The sequence below is a fragment of the Camelus dromedarius genome, chromosome 2, assembly GCF_036321535.1.
Source record: "Camelus dromedarius isolate mCamDro1 chromosome 2, mCamDro1.pat, whole genome shotgun sequence".
Lineage (NCBI taxonomy): Eukaryota > Metazoa > Chordata > Mammalia > Artiodactyla > Camelidae > Camelus > Camelus dromedarius.
This window is the reverse complement of record NC_087437.1, coordinates 52,447,164-52,466,438: the sequence shown is the minus strand read 5'-3', so window position 1 is coordinate 52,466,438 and position 19,275 is coordinate 52,447,164. Positions and strand designations below refer to the sequence as shown.

At 43.6% G+C, this 19,275-nt stretch overlaps 1 protein-coding gene across 3 annotated transcripts in view; it reads right to left on the bottom strand.

The window, feature by feature from the left end:
* Positions 1-3: 3 nt before the first annotated feature.
* MAP3K13 (mitogen-activated protein kinase kinase kinase 13) overlaps positions 4-19,275 on the bottom strand; it is a 152,795-nt gene continuing 133,523 nt past the window's right edge. For all 3 annotated transcript variants that reach the window (XM_064493468.1, XM_010976167.3, XM_031452664.2), the window contains 7 exons: positions 17,320-17,429; positions 16,430-16,546; positions 15,623-15,760; positions 11,768-12,554; positions 9,113-9,183; positions 6,417-6,714; positions 4-5,590 (listed from right to left, as the gene is read on the bottom strand). In XM_064493468.1, coding sequence (XP_064349538.1) covers positions 5,489-5,590; positions 6,417-6,714; positions 9,113-9,183; positions 11,768-12,554; positions 15,623-15,760; positions 16,430-16,546; positions 17,320-17,429 — 1,623 coding nt within the window. In that variant the 3' untranslated portion in view covers positions 4-5,488. The remainder of the gene's footprint in view (positions 5,591-6,416; positions 6,715-9,112; positions 9,184-11,767; positions 12,555-15,622; positions 15,761-16,429; positions 16,547-17,319; positions 17,430-19,275) is intronic.

Sequence of the window (19,275 nt, the reverse complement as noted above, 5' to 3'; positions counted from 1 at the left end):
CAGTGAAGTACACTTTTTGTTTAATTCCATGCATTTGTTTGCTTTGATAGTCACTCTTGTTCCCATCGATGTACAATTGTTCAATACAAAGAGGGAGGCGGCATCCTCACAGGGAACAGGGGAACTCAGTGCCGGAGACCACAGAGGACACCGACAAGAGTTCATTTTGAGACTTGACTACAAAAAGAAGTTAATTTGCTCCAAATTGAAAGGAACTCAAATTACCGCAAACAAGAATCAAGTGAGTCATCCCACTTCCTGAGTCTGAGAAGTGATCACTCTGGAGGCAGTGAGCTACCCAGGTGATATGGTCAATAAGGGACATCTTGCACATTCTGGCTCTGGTTCCCTCTAGCCTGCAATCATTGGAGGACCCTGTCTGCCTGGTAACTGGGCAGCAGGCTGGGGCCAGGAGCCAGTATTCCCCTGAGTGCTGTGAAGTGGCTCTAGAGAGTAGGCCTGGGATTTGTCCAGAAGTTTCCTGACAGTGGCCTTGCCATCTGCCTGAGGTCTTGGCCCTGTGTGAGATCCTGCCAGCATGCTCTGGTCACGTGACAGTTAAAAGCCCTAACCCAACTCCTTTGGGATAACCCTGTTTCTTAGAACAGTGATTTCAGAGCTCTTCTCTTCTGCCACCTGTCCCTGAGAAGTGTTCCAGCTTCCACAAGGGTCCTCCACTTGGCAGCCTAGTTCATTCCAGTCTGAACAGGAGCTTGCAGTATTGGCTGTAACATGCAAACAGGCAGACTAATGTGATTCTTATGTGCTAGTCCGTGAGGTTGGTAACACTGGCGCTGTGAGTATAGTCAGCAATGAAGAAAAATCTTGCTGCCTGAAAAGGCACTAAATTCGTACTGACAGTCCGAGTCAAAGTCTTAAAAAAGAGAATGTCACATTGTTTTGGTACATCAATCTCACAGAGTCTAAGGAAGAAGCAAGGAACTGGGACTTAATATGTTAACTCTGTTTACAGATAGTGATGGAGGAACATGCTCACTTAACACAATGCAATGATGTAAATCAAGAGACAGCTGGAATTCAATCTGTCAGTGACTGGAGGTTATTCAATTGGAATCGTAGTCCAAAAGGGCAGTGGGTGGAGGCACGTGGCCCTTTTCCCACCATCGGTGCTGCCCCCCCGACAGCCATAGGGTGGGATCCGTAAGGAGTACACTGGTGCAATCCTGTCAGTCAGTCTCCTGTCAGGGCTAACTCAAGATCTCAAACCACCTTAGGAAATTAATTATGAGGGTAGAGCTGAGATGGCAAACAGATCTCCCCTTGCACACCAATTCCCATCAAGTGGTAACTGTTGCTCCAAGTGCTGTGTTGTGAGAGGTTCTGAGGCTGTGTCCAAGCTCAGTAGGAAAGAATACAATAATCAATAAATAACATGGGTCTTGGGTATTTAGGGTGGAAATGGTAGACAGTGTTATGTGGGGTATTTTGGTTTCCGGTTTAGTGGAAAAACAAAAAACATGGCACACTGTATTGCAGAGCAGGTGAGAATTCCTTGGATGCTATTATGTTTGTAGAATTCAGTTCCAGGAAGTTCAAGTATGAATATTTTAAGAAAAGAGGGAAAAACTGAGACACAAAGGCATGGAAAAAAAGGGTAAGTCATTTGATCAACAAAGATGCATTCACACTGAAAAAAAAGTCAATGTTTCACAGAGGCAGAAGGCATTTAAAATTGGGTTGGTACCAGGAAAACCCCCAAACCATCAACTCTATTACTACTTAGGGTAAGAGGAAAATTTAGTACAATAAGGCCCTGAAATGGGTCCAGTAACTTACTAAATCCTACTAAAAATATCCTTAATTCTGAAGGATGAATTTGTTGATACTAAAGTTTTAAAATATCTGAACTTCAAGTAGGTCATGCCAGATCATCTTACAACAGAGCTAGCATCTTCACCTTTCTGGGAGGTGCTCCCCACAATCTCACAAACAGGTCTAAATTTTAGCGGAGGTAAAGTCTATTATAATTTCAAAGGGGATGCAGGCTTCTCAGTCCTGTTAAACAATTTTAAGAGGAATTGTTATTCAGAGGACACGATCTAGAAATAGATGGGAATCAGAACCAAATGCCCATCTAAAACACAAGTTAAAGCTCATTAACTGGCAGTCAGTCAAAAACAGATGTGAAACGAATGTGGACATTCATCTTAAGGGGGTTAAACTTTCAATCAACAATTAAGCTGGAAATCAGTCCTGCGAGTTTCCTTAAAGCACTGTTGCAAGTTGTCAGGACTGAAGATTTAGCTCTTCAATTCCCGAGCTCTTCATTCAGCACTCCTCAGATGGCTGTGGAATTGTCCTCAAAGAAACACACATCAGTTCAAAGTTGTCCTGCTTATCTCAAGACAGGTAGTGAAGGGCAGCCTGGGGTAGAGAAGGCATTTCTCTTTTAACCTAAAAACACTGTTCTTCTCTGAAGCCTCTAGTCACTTCTACTAAAAAATAAGTAAAATGTTCAATGTGGAACTTTATTCAACTCTTGACAATACAGTGAATGAAGATTCCACACTAACACCCTAATATGCTCATGACAGTTAAGGCAGATAGGTAGATGGCATTATCATGACAGTCAAGATGGGAATTCAAAAAACTTAATCAAAATTATGAGGTCTTGGGGTGGGTTTGCCAGGAAGACCATCAATAAAAAGTGTAAGACATGTTGCCCTTCATGTTTCTCTTTGGCCACTACAGTGGGGCAAGACTGGGACAAGGTGAAGTGTCAGTGTTTTATGTTGGACAGAAGGAGGACACAGAGTAGTAGCTTCTCCGTTCCCAGAAGTAATGACCCAGAGAGATTCACAGTATGGTGTGGTCTGAAGTCAGAGGATGAAAGATATGGCCTTTTAAGGTACTTTGCCAACTCTGTGATTCTCTGAGAGACTAGGTCCCATTCTAGAATTCCGAGTCTTGCCGTGGGATGACATCACAGCTAGGCATTTTTATACATTTTCATTTTTTCAGTCTCCCAACTAGGAGAAAAAAGGTTGGTTTTGTGGGATCTAGCATGAAGGAGATTACAAACTATGCTGCAGTTCTTGAAAATATCTACCCCACGGGTCCCATGCAAAACCCTTCTAGGACTGTTCCTCTCAGGACATTAAATAATTCTCTTGGGCTTCTAATATAGTCCCATGATTTTATTTCTTAAGAAACTTGAGAAAGTGTACAGCTTGTGAACTGTTTGTCCATCTACTCCGTCATCTGTTCACTCAGGAGCTTTTTTGATCACAAGGTGTCCACTGGGCTCCAGGGCAGAACCCGCATCCTCAGATGATTGTTGTCATACACAGAAAATGAGGGAAAACAGCTAAGACCAATACCAGGGAGCTCCCAAATGGCAGTTCCATTTTCATTCCTTCATAAAAATCATAAAAATCCATAATAATTCATGGTTAGCAATAAACACAATCATTGTGCTACACCGTAAACCACACCTTCTGATCGACAGAAAATGAGAATGATAATAATTATTATAAAATAAAATAACAATGATAATAATGCCATAGCTTAAGATCTTTCATGTAGTCCAGCTACAGAATTTATACAAAATGGAATAATTTAATGAAACAATACTGCTCTCTGTATAAGTTAAACATTTTCCTTTATCCTACTTAAGAGCTATAAATTACGGACACTAAATTTTAAATCAATGACTCAACGTAAAGTGTAAACAAATGGAGGGATCAAACAAGCAAAAGGAATTGCTCTAAATTCCCTCCTCCTTTTCCTTTTTGGCCGATGCAATCAGTGACACCCAGAGGAGGGCTATGTTTCCATCTGCATTGGAAATGGATTAATACCTGTGTGTGTAAGTCCTTCCTGATGTCCAATATGAAGCAGTGTCAAAGCATCTAGCCATCCTCTCCTGGTCTTGAGCCTAGAGAGGTTTTTTGGCAGTAACTGATCTTGGAGACAGAGAAGGAACTAGGCCAACATCTTTTTATATAAAATTCTAGATAAAAATTTCCTTAAAGCTGAGATACATGAAGTACCTTGGGATGCTTCTCAGAGCCCATGACCCTGGAGACAGGAAGGACCTCATGCCTTGGACAATGTAAAACCTTTACAATCACTGCTCAGCATCAGTTGTTCTTTCTAGGAATTTCCAAATCCAATTATTCAAAGCTGCATTGATCCAAATACATTTTACAAGTAGCACTGAACAAAAATGCTGTCATGGTGGAGGAGGGGTTGCCTTTTGTAAGTTACTTATTTTGCCTTTATTCTGATAGTGGTAGCCAGTCACTAAAGCTTCTGGGACAGAATGAATTAACAAATAAAAACATAGGGCTGGTTTGGGATTGGACATTGGGACAGACTCACACCCATCCAAGCTGCCTTCGAAGACTGTTCCATCTAAATCATATAAAACTCTAGTAGACAAGTAACCTGGTTCCAGGGAGAGGTGACTCCATCTTCTCCATGTAGATGAACTGAGACATTCTGAGAACGTCCTTTGACAGATTCCACATTTGCTTTTCTAACACTGTTGGACATTCTTTTTTTCTTTTCTTTCCTCCTCAGGCTCTCCCCCCTCCCCTTTTTTTCCCTAAAAGAAGTGGTCAACAGGTGGAAAGGAAATAGGCTATAAGAAAATGGCACTTGAAAAATCAACACATTGGCCAAGGTAATGCATTTGCTAAGGTAATGACTGACAGAATTAAAAAGGGAAATATTCATCAAGGACAAGGTTGGACGCTATTTGTAAGCCTCACTACCAAATGCTGCTTAAAATTTTAAAAATGAGATCAGCTTCCACATATACAGTTTTCTGTTTCCTCCTAGAGGAAGCATATACCCTCAAAGACCCTTGGGTGCAAGTATCTGGACTCCAGACTTTTTTAGGTCATTTCCAACACCCATCTGGACAAGCTGGTTGAACACAACGTGGTCTGTTCACAAGTTACCTGGAATTGCTTTTCTTTTGCTGTTCTTTGTTTTCTAAAATGCTCAGTATGTCTTGCTCTGTGTCTCTTCAGTTACTTATGGCGAAAAGAACTGGTCCCTGTTCAAGTAGCGATAATACCTCCTGGCCCCACAAATCCCCAAGGATGTTGCTCCTAAATTCCACTTTTCTTTCCTCCTTTCTCTCTCTCTCAGTCTCTCTCTTTTTTTGCAAGAAATTATTGTCTTTCTCTCTATCATATATAGTTCACTCTTTACAGTACAAAGTGTTAAAATGTCAAACAAAAATAAATATCAATGTTACAGTAGCTAGAATATTCAATAAAGTAGATCCCTGCCATTCTTGATTGAAATGTTCAGTGAGACTTAACTTCATTTGGGTATTTTTTTCCAGAGATTTGCGAAGTCTCATGTTCCTGTTATTGCAGCTTATTTCTAGGGGTAAGAAAGATGGGGCAGCTCTCCTCCCAGACAAAAAAGCAGGGAGTGGGCAGAATCAGAGGGTGAGATGGATTTGAGATGCCAGTATAGTTATGAGATCTTCAGGATGGGTATCCTTTCATTACCAGGTTGCAGAGCTGTAGTGTTTATTGGTCCTAACTGTGGCATCAGAACACTCCCCGTCTGAAGAGTCACAGTCCGATTCTTCAAATTGCATAGGATTCTGCAAAGTCAAGACAACATAAAACCTTGATTCCTTTCTGCAATCACTCAGTAAACGTATATTGAAAACCTCCCATGTGACAGGCACTGTGCTGGGTTGCTGGCTAAGGGGGCTACAAAGATAAGTGAACCCAGGCCCTGTCCTTGTGAGCTTATGGAGAAAGAAGACATAGGAAGCTGATGATAATGACGCTGCTGATGACAATGATAACAGTGCCCCCACAGCCCCACTTAGATACTGTTTGCTACGTTCCAGGCACTGCTGTAAGGGCTTCACGGCTATTAATCCACTGAATCCTCACAACAACCCTGTAAGACAGATGCGGTTATCATACCCATTTTACAGAGTGGGGAGCTGACCTACAGAGAGGTTAAGTGGCTTGCCCAATGGCACACAGTGAGTTAGTAGAAAGGCTGAGATTCGCACCAGGCAGTTGGGTTCTAGTGTACACAGTTCCAGCCACCAAACTAGCCTGCCTCTCAGAAGGCAGTACCATATGTGAACTAAGTGTTCATAAAGAGCTATGATAGCATCGCCCAGGGGCTGGTGGAGACGTGGAGATGGGAGGCCCTTATCCTTCACCAGGTTGGGAGATGGGGTCAGGAGGAAGTGATGCTTGAGTTAGATCTTGGAATAAAGGGCAATTCCGTGTTTGTGCTTGTTTGCCCCCATTTCAGGGAGCTCTGTCATCTCCGAATTTCTACTTATTTCATGGGGGCAGTTGTTTTATGTTATACTAAATGATGACTGTAAAGGCCCTAGGGACCTGAACCCAAAGAGCAACGGGCAGGGAACAGTGATGAGGAGAAGGGAGGAGCAGCCCCACCTCATAGCCACGATCCTCCACGCACAGCTTGCCCAAAGACATCTGCGTCTTCACACGGCGCACCGCACACTCCTTGTCAGAGAGCCCGTCCGAATGCGAGGATATCTCAATGGGGATCTCTGGCGTCTGGGACAGGAGGTCATCTAGCTTCTCTGCCAGGCGGTCTTCAAGTTTATCTGCTAACTCATCAGGACTGTTTGAGTGGTCACTGGTATTTCCCTCCTCGCCGTCAGACACAGAGAAATTCTCAGAGCTAAAGGTTGAATATGACTGGCAGCTGCTGATGCAGCGATGGGGCCTGGAATGACAAAGAACCAGAGGCACTTAGTCACCACCGGCTACTTTCCTTTCCTTGTCTGTCATTCACAGCCTCGGCGGGAGGGGATCTAGTTTTCTCTCTGCCCCTAGGGAGAATCAAATCCAGAAAGGTAGAAGCTATTTAACTAGAAAGCAACAGGGAGGGAAATCTGAATTTCCCTTTCATTTGGTTTATATGTTTACGTGGTTCCACTCTACACTCCAAAGCTGATGGCTACCGCTGGTCTTTGAGAAAATGGGCTGGTCTAACGAGGCTGTGCACACCTGTGTGTGCCATGGCAAGGTTCACATTGAAATTATCCTTCTTATTCATAGAGAACCAACCACCTAGATTCTCAGAGGAGAAAGAGCCTTTGGAAATTCTCTGGTCTGACTCGTCTCCCAGAGCAGAAAACTGGAGGCAGAGAAGGGAAGTGACTTGTTCAAGACCACACTCTCAGACACTGCGGAGCTGCGGGTTGGGTCGGGTCTCCTCATGCTCCCTCAGTGTCATTCTCCGTCCTCCCCCCTCCCCCAACGGGGCATGGTGGCTGCATTTCCCCTGAGCACAGCAGCCCTGGAAGGCCAGTGCCTTCACCACCCCTATTGCCCGGCCCCAAGAGAAATGAGCTCGGAGGGAGCATTCACTCTGCAGCTGTGGGCCCTGCCCAGGGTGGCTCATTCTAGTTAACAACGGGGTTTAGCTCAGAAGAGGCACAGTGGGTCAGGAATGAGGGATTTGTGAAAGTTCTTCATTTCTTTCCCCTTGTTTACAAGTAGCCTAGTCAATAAGAATGCTGTTAGCTTACACTGGTTTAAAAAACAAAATAAATGATAAAAAGGAAGATCGCCTTTCCCCTCTGTCATCATCGGGTCTTTCTATATTTCTTAGTACAAAACGATTTTGATGGCATATGACCTGCAGCTGGCTGAGGACCAGGCCAGGTAATGGCCTGTGGTTATGGGGGTCAAGGACACAAGAAAAGAGGCTGGATGTAGGAAGCCCACGTGGGAAAGGGAAGTTAACATAGGACTCACACGACTTCTCAAGGCTGGTAATCCATCAGGGAGACAGGGAGAAAAATGTTATAATATAAAAAGCAAAACCATGAGGTAAAAACACAAAATTTGCATCATAACAAGAAAGAAAGGCGGGAAGCCATTGGGTAGGCTGAGTTAATGGTGTGTCATAGAAACAAAAGCTGGCAGTAACGTGATTGCGATGCCTGTTGAATGAGTTCAGAGGATGAAAAGACATTTTATTCGTGTTCAATCGCATTGCATAGGAGAAAACACAGCGTCCAAGGAAACAAATCAGCAAAGGCAATGTGACAGCTATGGCTCAGGGGATGAGAGCAGATTTCAATTCTGTACACAGCATAGGGACTCAGAATGCAATTTACCAGAGTACTAGGAGTCCCTTGGTTTCAGGGAATTCCTGTTTCCGGGCGGGCTGCAAAGCTTCGTGGAGGATTCCTGGAGTCTTACTTTCCATGAACGGAATGCCTTTTAGCAGAAAAGGCCTCCTGGGAGGAGAACTACCTTCTGTACTTCTACAGAAGGACAGCTCTTAGTTCTCCAAGTAGGGGAATGCAGTCCTTCTTTAGTCCTGCAAGCAAAATTATTATTGCTGGCTATGCAGGAAGCTATTTTTAAGGCTGGGTTGAAGGAGGATTCAACTCATCTAATTATATTTAACTGGAGGCATAAAACCCAAGGCATACAGAGTGCTATGAACTGAATTATGTCCTCCTCAAATTCATATGTTGAAGCCCTACCCACAACGCGCCTGAATCTGGAGACAGAGTCTGTAGGAAGTAATAAAGATTAAATGAGGTCATAAGGGTGGGGCCTAATCCATAAGACCCTGGCCTTATAAGAAGAGGAAGATCTCTCTTTCTCCCTCACTGTGTGAGGACACAGCAAGAAGGCTGCTATTTGCTAGCCAGGAAGAGAATTCTCACCAGGAACCTTGGACTTTGACTTCCCAGCCTCCAGAACTGGGAGAAATAAATTTCCATTGTTTAAGCCACCCTGTCTGTGTTTTGTTACGGCAACCTGAGCAGACTAATACAGGGAGGTATGCTAGAAACCAGTAAAATTACTCATAAAACAGCGTGGCCATCTCATAAACTGCCCACTAAATTCTCAATTATAACTTTGAGTCCATATTTATTTTCCTCACCTTGAAGTTCCTATCTAGTGAATTCAGATAAATCAGGATCTGCTGTGCATAGCCAGCTGCCAAAATGGGCAGTGGGAAACCATGAACACAGTAGGTTCAAATTTCCCTATAGGACGGTTGTTAGAAAGTGGCCTGTGTCAGGACCAGAGGTGTGGCAAACTCAGGATTTTCCCTGATCACACTGAAAGCAATCATATGTGTTCATTGGTTTTACCTCTGTCTTCGTGGAAATTCAACTTCACTATCTACTTCCCCTTCTTCCTCTTCAGAGGAGTCATCTCCACTCTGAGAACAAGGAGAAAGAGTCTTATTTCTCTCTCTCTCTCTCTCTCTCTCTCTCTCTCTCTCTCTCTCTCTCTCTCTCTCTCACACACACACACACACACACACACACACACAGAGTCCCTGTAAAAGACTTAATTATCATCAGAGGCACTGAGTGTCATCTTTAAATATATATATCTTCATTCATTGATTTAGTAACTTTTCCTGGGCGTCTATGATGAGAGGCGTATAATAGATGCTGCAGGAAATACAGAACTGGGCAAGATGTTACCTTTGCCCTCAGAGAGGTAAATGTGAGTGTCCAAGGTGAGTGATGAAGAGGGGAAATTGGAGAGGAGGTCTTGGATTTTGGGGTGGCCTCTTGTAATTATGGTCACTGGTGGTTTGAGGCTCTGACTTAGAGACTTCAACAAGAAATGATCTTTCAGTTCTTCAAAGTCCAACAACTTTCTTTTCCCCTTTTATGTACCAATCACCTTTTCACTAATATTGCAGATATTATGTTTATATCATCTGTACTACTAAGACCTACATTATTTGGGGTTGGACCACGTCTTGTCATATTGTATTCCTCCTCCACCACTAACACAACACGGCAAACAAAATAGATGCTCAGCACATAACTGAGTCAGCACGTGGGCACGGATAAGAGAGCTCTGGTTGGGACATCTGAGGCCTGTGATTGCTGGGGCTCTGTGGCTGATCTGGAAGGGTGGGTACGTCCTGTCTAAGAACAAGATCTTCCCTGTGAGGGAAGATTCCATCTCCCTTCAAGGGCATAGGAACAGCCACACTTAAAATCAACTGTCCTTAATCACAGTGTCACGATGTGCTGGATTACTACAATCCCTTGTGAGGTGGGTAAATGGGTCCAAAGAATTATACCAAAAATTGAGGATAAGTTACTTTTAAAGTCAGTTCTAATAATCCATCACCCTTACCCATTTGTATTCTGATATGCTTTTTTGAGTAGGAAAGCCCAGGATGGAGTTCTGACTGTGGAGATAGACTTCCCTCTAGAGTCCCCGTGGGAGTTTATCTGGGTAGAGAGAAGTTGAGCTGCTCTATGGGAATGTGGTTCTAGTGAGGCCAGATGGAGAAGGGGTGTGTTCCCGGGCCTGCAGACCCGCAGAGGCATCAAAATGGCATCTGGATGGTTCAAGGACACATGCTACTTGGGAAGGGGCCATGAAGTGGGTGAGCGCTAAAGAGTGCAGGGTTTCTTCCTAGGGTGATTAAAATATTCTCAAATTAGTTGTGGTGGTGGTTGCAGAACTCTGAGTAAAAAGAACTGAGCCATACAGTTTAAGCACTGTATAGTATGTGAATTATATCTCAATAAAGTTGTCCCCCTCACCCCAAAAAAACATGTTACAGGTTCTAGGGGCAGAGGAGCAGAAAACGGATTAGCCCAAATCCACTGCACTATCTGAAACACGATTTATCTCTGGGAATGCACAGTCAGGAGCACACTATATGTGGAGGAAGAAATACAGTTCTGAGACAGTGGCCCTTAGCTTCAACTTCTTTTCTAGTAATTGTCTAGCTGACCAAAACATACTCATTTACATTTTAGACACTTTCATTCCTTCAGCTGAATTCCTGATGGATGATGATGATGATGTGAAACAATAGTTAGAATTGAGTGGGTGTTTTCTGTGCTAAATACTTTTCATCCATACTGTTACTTTTAACACATTAGCAAGATGAGCTCACATTTTTGGAAGGTTGCTATGTGCCAGGCCCTCTTCTAAATGCTTGATATGTACTAACTCATTTAATCTTCATATTCATCAATGAGGCAGGGTCCACTATTGTTTCCATTTTATAGATAAGGAACAGGTGTTCAAAAAGGTACTAAGTGGAAGAGCCTGGCTTTGACCTGACTCCCAAGCTTGTGCTCTTAACCGCACAAGGTAGGAGAGGTGGAGAGCCACCCAGCTAATAAACCACAGGCAGCCAGTGGGCGAGGAGGAGAGGATCAGGTTTCAGTGACTGAGAACTGGCGGGGCCATGATGGTTATTAATTAAGGCGATGTTTTCCCAAAATACATTGTGAAGAAAGCTAGTTCCATGGGGGATTAATAGATGCTACTTTTAAAAGGCAGTAAAGGTCAAATAGGTGGAAGAAATGCTGGATTAAACAAGGCTACTGCATGATTTCTCAAAGCCTAGGGTTTATTAATGTGTGTTTAGGAGCCTCGAAGTGGGGACAGAGAATACTGTTTCCCAAACTCGTTTCATAATGGGACCCTTCCCTCTTGCATCCCTTAGGACTAGGCGAGGTAGTGGTTTCCAAATTATTTTGATTACATCTCCCTAAGATCTGGGTATTTTTCTATTTATAAATTATGTTCATTTGCAGCAGCCCCGAGTCAGTAGTTCCCAAAGTATATTCCTTAGTCCATCACTTAAGCAGTGTGGAAAGTATTAAAAGTAAAAGAAACCGCTACTTGTGCTTTTGGTATCTCATCCTTTTACAGAATGTATACTTTCTATGTACATTTTACAATGCACATGACATGACAGGCTCTGACATCCCTGGAAGGCAGTGAGCCACACTGCCGTTGTCACTACGCCTTACCTTCTGAAGGGGCCTTGTTTTTCGAGGTAGCACTGCGGAAGCGATGTGATGAGGGGTGCCAAGGGATGACGCAGACCTACAGCCGCTGAACCCGTTTTCTTCCGTTTTCTCAGAACCTTGGGCATTTTCCGAGTGGGGATTGTGTGCTGGTGACTTGAAGAGGTCGGGGCTCCTCCCCACCGGCTCAGCCGAGGGGAAGTCTAGGGACCCGCGCTGTGCTGGCCTGCACTGGAGGCAGGGGTCATAAGGGTCAGCCTGATAGCAGTCCCGGTGGCCAGCCTGGCCCCTGTCAGGCTCAGAACTCCTCCAGCAATCTGCTGCCATGGCTGTGGAGATGAGGTCAGGGCTAGAGCCAGGCATCTGTCTTTGAGCATGGTTGCTGAGTGGGCTCCTCAGGGCCGCCGCCGGGCCAAAATACCTCAGGTTGTTGGCGCAGGTTGCAATGTCCTGGCTGTGCATACTGAGTCTCGGGTGGTGAGTCTGGGACGCGGCAGGAGGGGGTTGCTGGTATTGCTGCGGCAGAGGATCATGGTGATGGGGAGAGGGGTACTGGGGCTGAGCCTGGTGTAGGTAAGTGGGGTGGGGTGAATTTTCCTGGGCTGGCTGGTTTTTCAAGATTGCCGCAAAGTCACTATGGCTGCCTCGGCTATTCCCTCGGCGGTGACGGGGTTTGCTCCGATACCGGCTCTTGCTGCTGGAAGTGGACATTTTGGGACTTCCAGACAAAGGGGATGCGGTGGGAGCCACTTCTGTACTGGGGATACCTTCCGATCTCAACAGATCTGGCCTGGAAGAAAAGAACAAGGTTGGTTTTAAACATGTGAGAATACATTCAAGTTTGGGGAAATAAATCCCAGGCCTTAAAATACACATACTCTTTGAGTCAGTAGTTACAGACACAGGGATTTATCCAACGGAACTAATGGATGTGCACAAAGACGTATGTTGGAAGACGTTATGTTACAGCATTGTTTAAAATAGCACAAAGTTAGAAACAACCTAAATGTCCACTTACAGAGGATTCCCTTTACTCCTTCTCAATTTTCCTCTGTGCCTCACTAGCTGAGGTACTCAATCCCCTTTAAATTCTAACTCTACCCCACAGGCTTCTTGACTTCTTCCTCCTAGTGTCAGCTCTCAGCTTGGTGCCAGTTTGCCAAGGCATAGGCATGGGTGTTTGCCCACAATCAGAATCTGTCTGATGATGGATCTGGAGAGATCCTACAAGGGATCACAAAGGACAGAGATCTGGGACCAGAGAAGGAAATCTCAATTAATTAGGCAAGAGGCTAAGTTCAGGGAGTTTGGTCTAGACGTGGACTCCTTAAGGGCTGGGACTAAGTCATACCCACCTCTGCATGTGGAGGACACTAGCAAGGCCCCTTGCTCATCAGGTACTCAATAAACGTTTAAGGAAAGGGCAGAAGTGGGTGGGGACAGAGGAGGGAGAAATGGAGAGTCCAGGAGGCTTTGCAGAGCCAGCAAGAGAAGGGCTCGTGAGCAGTGACCTTGGCATTCTACTGTCTTCCTAAAGGGAGGAGGGCCTCTCCCAGCCCGCTGGGCTACTCATGTGGATCACGTGCAAGAGGAAACCAGAGCCTGCAGGCAAACCTCACACATACCGACTCCAAGGCATACAGGCAACCAATAAATGGTTTCTGAACTGATGAACCGATTCAGGGGGAGGTGCTCAGATACCAGGTTGTATCACTACCTCCTTCCCACCAGAGAGCAGCCCCACCTTCTTTGGGACCAATCACACACAAATCAGTTGGAGATTTCAGAGCTAGAGGGCCTAAACTCTTTTTTTTTAATTATTAAACAACAGAATCCTTTACTCAAGTGAAATATCATGAGAAACCCAGTATATAAAACAGATATAGTAAGAAAACAGGTTGGTGGCTGCCAGTGGTGAGGGGTGGGAGTAGGAGGTTGGCGAAATGGATGAAGAGGGTCAAAAGGTACAAACTTCCAGCTGTGAATATAATGTACAGTCTGGTAAGTATAGTTACTAACACTGTATTGTATATTTGAAAGTTGCTAAGAGAGTAAATCTTAAAATTTCTCATCACAAGAAAAAAATGTGTAACTATGTGTGGTGACAGATGTTAATCAGACTTACTGTGGTGATCATTTTGTAATATATACATGTGTTGAAACATTACATTGAGGTTAGTTGGCTTACATCCATCACAAAGCTAGTTAATGGCAGAACTCACAACTTGAACCCAAGTCTTTGGACACCAAGGGTTAGTTCTCTCATTCCAAGCTTCCTCATGTTATGAGGTACTCAGGCTGTCTTACTGGACTATACTCACTGTGATGGGCTTAGTGGATCCATAATTGAATCCGGCTCTCTTCTTTTCAGTCCCTGACTAAACGCACACTGAAACCCAGGCTAAAGGACAGTGGATGGTTTCTCCTCCCTGATCGCCTCGGAGGTCACTGGCCTTCTGACTTGACAGTCACTGGACTGTCCAAATAATCTGAAACATAAATCCTCCCAGGGGCAATCAACTGAAAGCACAGCTCTTGGCAGCTCTAGTACCCACTCCAGGTCGCCTTCCTGGACACGTCGAGCTTGTCGGCTAAGCATCCACTGCTGCTGTCAAACTCTTTCAAACACATTTCTCACAAAGGAAAAGTGAACACAAGCTCATATGTTGAAAAATTAAACAGTACTATTCTCTCTCCCAGTGCTCCTAGTTTTAACTGCTGGCAGAAAGCAGGGAGGAGCCAGCAGATGAAACCTGTGCCTAATTAGTCCACCAAAAGAAGAGAGGTGCTGGGATTCTTGGGGTTTTGTCAGGTGCCATCTGAAAACAATTTCTCAGAGCTTGGCCAGAGGATGGTCGGGCACGGCAAGTAAAGGCAACACTGGAATTAATCCATGTAGTTACTCCTCTGTGGTTGAGGTTTATATTAGTCCTGCACTGGGGGAACAGTCACCGTTCTGAAAGCTTTAAAACACATTTCTCATTACCTTTATTCTTACAGCATTTAGCTCAAGTCTCACTGACAGGTCTACACCTCAGGTTAAGGAACATTTCTTTCTTTTACATTAATTTAGGATAGAGTCAACTCTTCATTATTTGGGAGGAATGAGGCTCTAGCAGATCTTGGTAATAAAAACTGGCTGGAACAGCATTTTAAGATTAAACTAATGTAAGGAAAATGTGCTATAATTAGGGGAAAGGGAATCTTTAAAATAAATTTAAAAACATTTTTTGAGCAACTGTGATTTACTAGGTGATTTCACATGTTGTCTTATTTAAACTTCACAGAAGTCCCACATGGGAGTGGGATGAGGGAACTATATCATTAAATATCAGTGATTATCAAAGTGTCTGCTTTCGTTTTTGGTGGTGAATTTACAGGCACTTGTTACATTATTAAAAAGAACCAACTAACCGAATAAATGAAAGTGGGCCATGCATGGACCAGTGTTGCACAAATCAAGAATTATGGTGTACTCAGTTCTGTGCGTGAGGGGTCAGAAAACGAAAAAGAAATGTCAGGTGCTGTATACCATTTTACCCATTGGGTTGAAAGAGGTCAAGTGACATGGCCCAAATCACAGCTTCTAACAGACAGAGTCAGGATTTGAATCCAGGTCTGTCTGGCCCCTAGTTTATTTCTCTTTTCACTATTCCATGCTAAGAGAATAAATATCAATGCCTCAGAGAGGAAAAACTAGATTCTGGAGTCCATGACACACTCTTTCCCATCTTTCTACTCTACATCTAGAGGCAAGTGTGCTGACGATGCGGTACAGCATGGCCACATTCATCACCTGATAATGTATTTTAGGGGCTATTTTCCCACTTGTCCGATCAGGTCAGTACAGGTGCTCACCGTTTGGCCTGCATCCCAGGTCTGTGAGGCACGCCTTTCCTCTTCATGAGCTTCTCCATGGTGTTGGGGTGGATTATTGGACGGACGGGATGTCGTTTGTAGGTCCCAGGATACTTCTTCTCCACTGCTTGTTCACGCCTGAAGAATGAAAGAAAAAGCCAGGTCTCCGTCAAGGCAAACAGAAAAGATGGGCATGATGTTTTCACAGGCTAACTCCACCCACAGATTCCGGCCACACTTAATAGATACAGGCTATCTGAATAACAAGGCTGCTATTCAGGTTAAAAAGGGGAAAAAAATTACTAAATCCAAACTAACCTGACTTCATTGTTTTCTTCAGCTGGCAGATGGACTTGGAGGCCAACCGTCCCTTCCCCAACGTGCCTCATGAGAGACACAAAGCACTGAAGTCCTACTTATTTTCAGTTGCTGCTGTTTTGGTCAGGGCCCCAGGGTTTCTTGCCATTCTCAGGAATACCTTGAACCACTGGCAGGAGCCGCCTTGCTTCCCCAGGGGGCAGTGGGTCCCACTCATCCACATCAAGCTCTTCTTGAAACGAGGACCACCCTCCCTGAGCCATTCAGCAGGTTGAAGTTGCAAATGCCTGTCAAGCGCACGGTCCCCTAGAACTAGCTTTGTGGCAACTGCACTCGGCTGTAAGCCTCACTGGGGCAGCGGGCTGTGCACAGCACATCCTCTAAGGCGCACTGGGTGAGTGAATAAGTTTCCAGCTCTGAGTAGCAGTGACCTGGAGGAGTAGTACACCTCTGCTGACTGACAGGACAGATAGTGGGCTAGGTACGTACTTGATGAGCTCCTTTTCCCGCATTTCCAGCTGCAGCATGATGGCACTCAATTCCATGTACAAATTATTAGCCCGCTCAAGTTTTCTCTCGTAGTGTTCACGAATATCCAAAGCATGCCTGTCAAAGAAAACAGGAGCAGCGAAGTCGATTAACCCAGTTAACGTGGGGGAGAACTAAGGTCAGCTCTAATTAAAGAAGAACAGGACAGTTTATCTTAAAAGCATTTGCCCAAGGGCACTCTAAATTTAAGACCCTCTTGTCTAATGCAATGCCTCAGGCATGATGGAGTGTGAGATGGGAAACCCAAGTTTTCCACTTAGTTTTTCATTAAGGGCCACATTCAGCCATTCAGAACAGCCATGAGGGCCACGGATGAAATCCGAATGCAATTTGTATATAATTTATAGCCTTTGTGCAGTGCTGGCAATATCTTAATAAGAACACAGTTTAGTACACTCATATGTTAGGGGAATTATGCAATTAAAGCTGACACCACAATCACTCATATCGTACAGATCCTGTCTAAAATAGTAGTTCTCTCTGAACATGTGTTCTATCCCTTGACAGATTATAAGCATCTTGAGGCCAGGGACTATATCTTATAAATTTCTGACCTTTCATACTACCTAGGACAGCGGCTGAATAAACAAATAGCATTGCTCCACGGCTCTCTGTTGCAGAGATACAACAAAGGAGGATAACAAGGTCGGGGGAGACAGTAAGAAAGTGATATAAAGGAGGACCAACTTTTAGGGCAACTTTTAAAGAGAATAACAAAAACCAGCAGCGATGAAAGGTCTGTAGAAAGTGAAATGATTCACAAAGAGGGTTCCTGCTAATATCTGAAAATCTGGGAATAAAAAGAGGTGAAGAAACAGAGATCAGCTGACCTGAGCTCTTCTCTGCGCCTTCGAATCAGTTCTTCGTCTAATCGATGTATACAAGTTCCTTCACTTTTGATCTTCTCAAAGTGTTTTTTCACTTCTTCTCTCCATTCGGCCTGGGTGATGACAAATCAGATTTTGTTACTACTCTAGGAGTTTTTAATCCCTGATACAACCATAGGGTCATGTACAAGATTTCCCCTTTTGTACATGAAACTTGTAGAATAGATGTTCAATAAATATTAGTTGGTAGCAAAATGTCTCATGCTAGTGTATCCGCACATTCCACCCCATACCTCACCCCATTTTCTGTATTTAGTCCAATATTTGATGCTGTCTTTCCCAATTTTCTGCAGTACTGGTCACAAGACACACCACAGCTGGCATACTAGCAATCATCTCCAGAACAAAAGAGCTCAATTTTAAGTCAAGATGGTGGCTGAGACAGCCTGGTCAGAGAGAACAGCTCTGCTAACCACATGGTACATGCATATGTCAGTGAGCATATGATCATCTTCACATGGGACCAGAATTCCTCCTAGGCTTTGTTTATGAAGATATCTTGAGAAAATGTCTGGAGTAGAAGATCCAAGGGGCATGAACAGCAGGAGATGGGAATAAAAATATGGGGACTTACACAGGAATATGGGGGTGAGGGCAAGGACAGAAAAAAGACGAGGAGGAGAAAGATCATGGCCAAACAACTTAGCAGTTGGACAAAAATTTTAGGAGAGGATGGATATCTAATATATAATTAAGCTGTTCGAAATGTAAGCCTCTTCCAATTTCCTAAACCTTCAGTAAAGTTTCTGACATTCACCTTGATGTTGGATGAGTGTTTTTATTTGTTTGTTTGTTTTTTAAATCAAGGAAAGGTGAGGAACTTCATATTTAGGTCAATGACAGGACAAAGATAAAGAAGCAACCACCAGATGCCAGGGATGAGGGTAGGGAGCAAGAATTTTAGGAAAGCAGGGCCAGAATGTCCATGAAATTATAAACCTCCCAGGAATTCATGGAAGTGTTAAAAAGGACATTGGCCTTTCCATAAGCATGGAATTTCAGACCAATTTTAACTATGTTTTAGGAGGTAGGAAAGTCTCTGCAGACATATAGTCTATAGGTCATTTCTAAAGAAACAGCTAAAGGAGCTGCTTCTTCAAATTATGTATACACTACCATTCCAAGAAGCTAACAAATTTATCTAAGAAAAATCTCCAGTTTAGACTAGATATGTAGCTAAATGTTTCTTTTTTTAATCATCTTCTTCTAGAGCTATTCTATTACTTTTAGATTCATGTTAAAAATGATCTCTCTAAATCAAGGAAAAAGTTATGGTTAAGTAATTGTAAAATTACAGAAGTTTTCTCCCCAGATTTGCTGTTTCTCATTTATTTTTATGGAGGAAATTATATTGCAATTATTTAGAAAGTAGTTATCCTGCAAATCTGTTTATAATATGTTAGATCAATCAATCTATCTATCTATCTATCTATCTATCTATCTATCTATCTATAGACTGACCATTGGCGAGAGATTTCTGTGAGTCAACTTTCAGGCACCAAACCTGCCAAACAATGTCATCAGAAAGTCAAGATCTAGAATGCTCTGCCCATTGTTTGGTTAACAGTCTTTGACCATATCTAAGCAGTAAATGTAGGTTTGGTTGAACCCCAGGTAATATTGTTCTCTCAGCCATCAGATCAAAGTCATGAAGTAGGAAGAGCATTTGAGCTTTAGGAGGCCAAAGACTGACAATTAAGAGCAGCTGGACCTAAAAGGGTAAGGGAGAGCCCTAAATGTGGGCCTTAAAGCATCTTATTTTGTGAAAAACGTCACTGGATCCAAGTCCAATGCCTTAAGAAGGGACCAGGAAAAGGAATACCTCCCTCTGGTGGTGAGGAATTGATATCACAGATCAGATTTTGTAAATTCTAGAGGAAATAAACCTCTTAACATCTA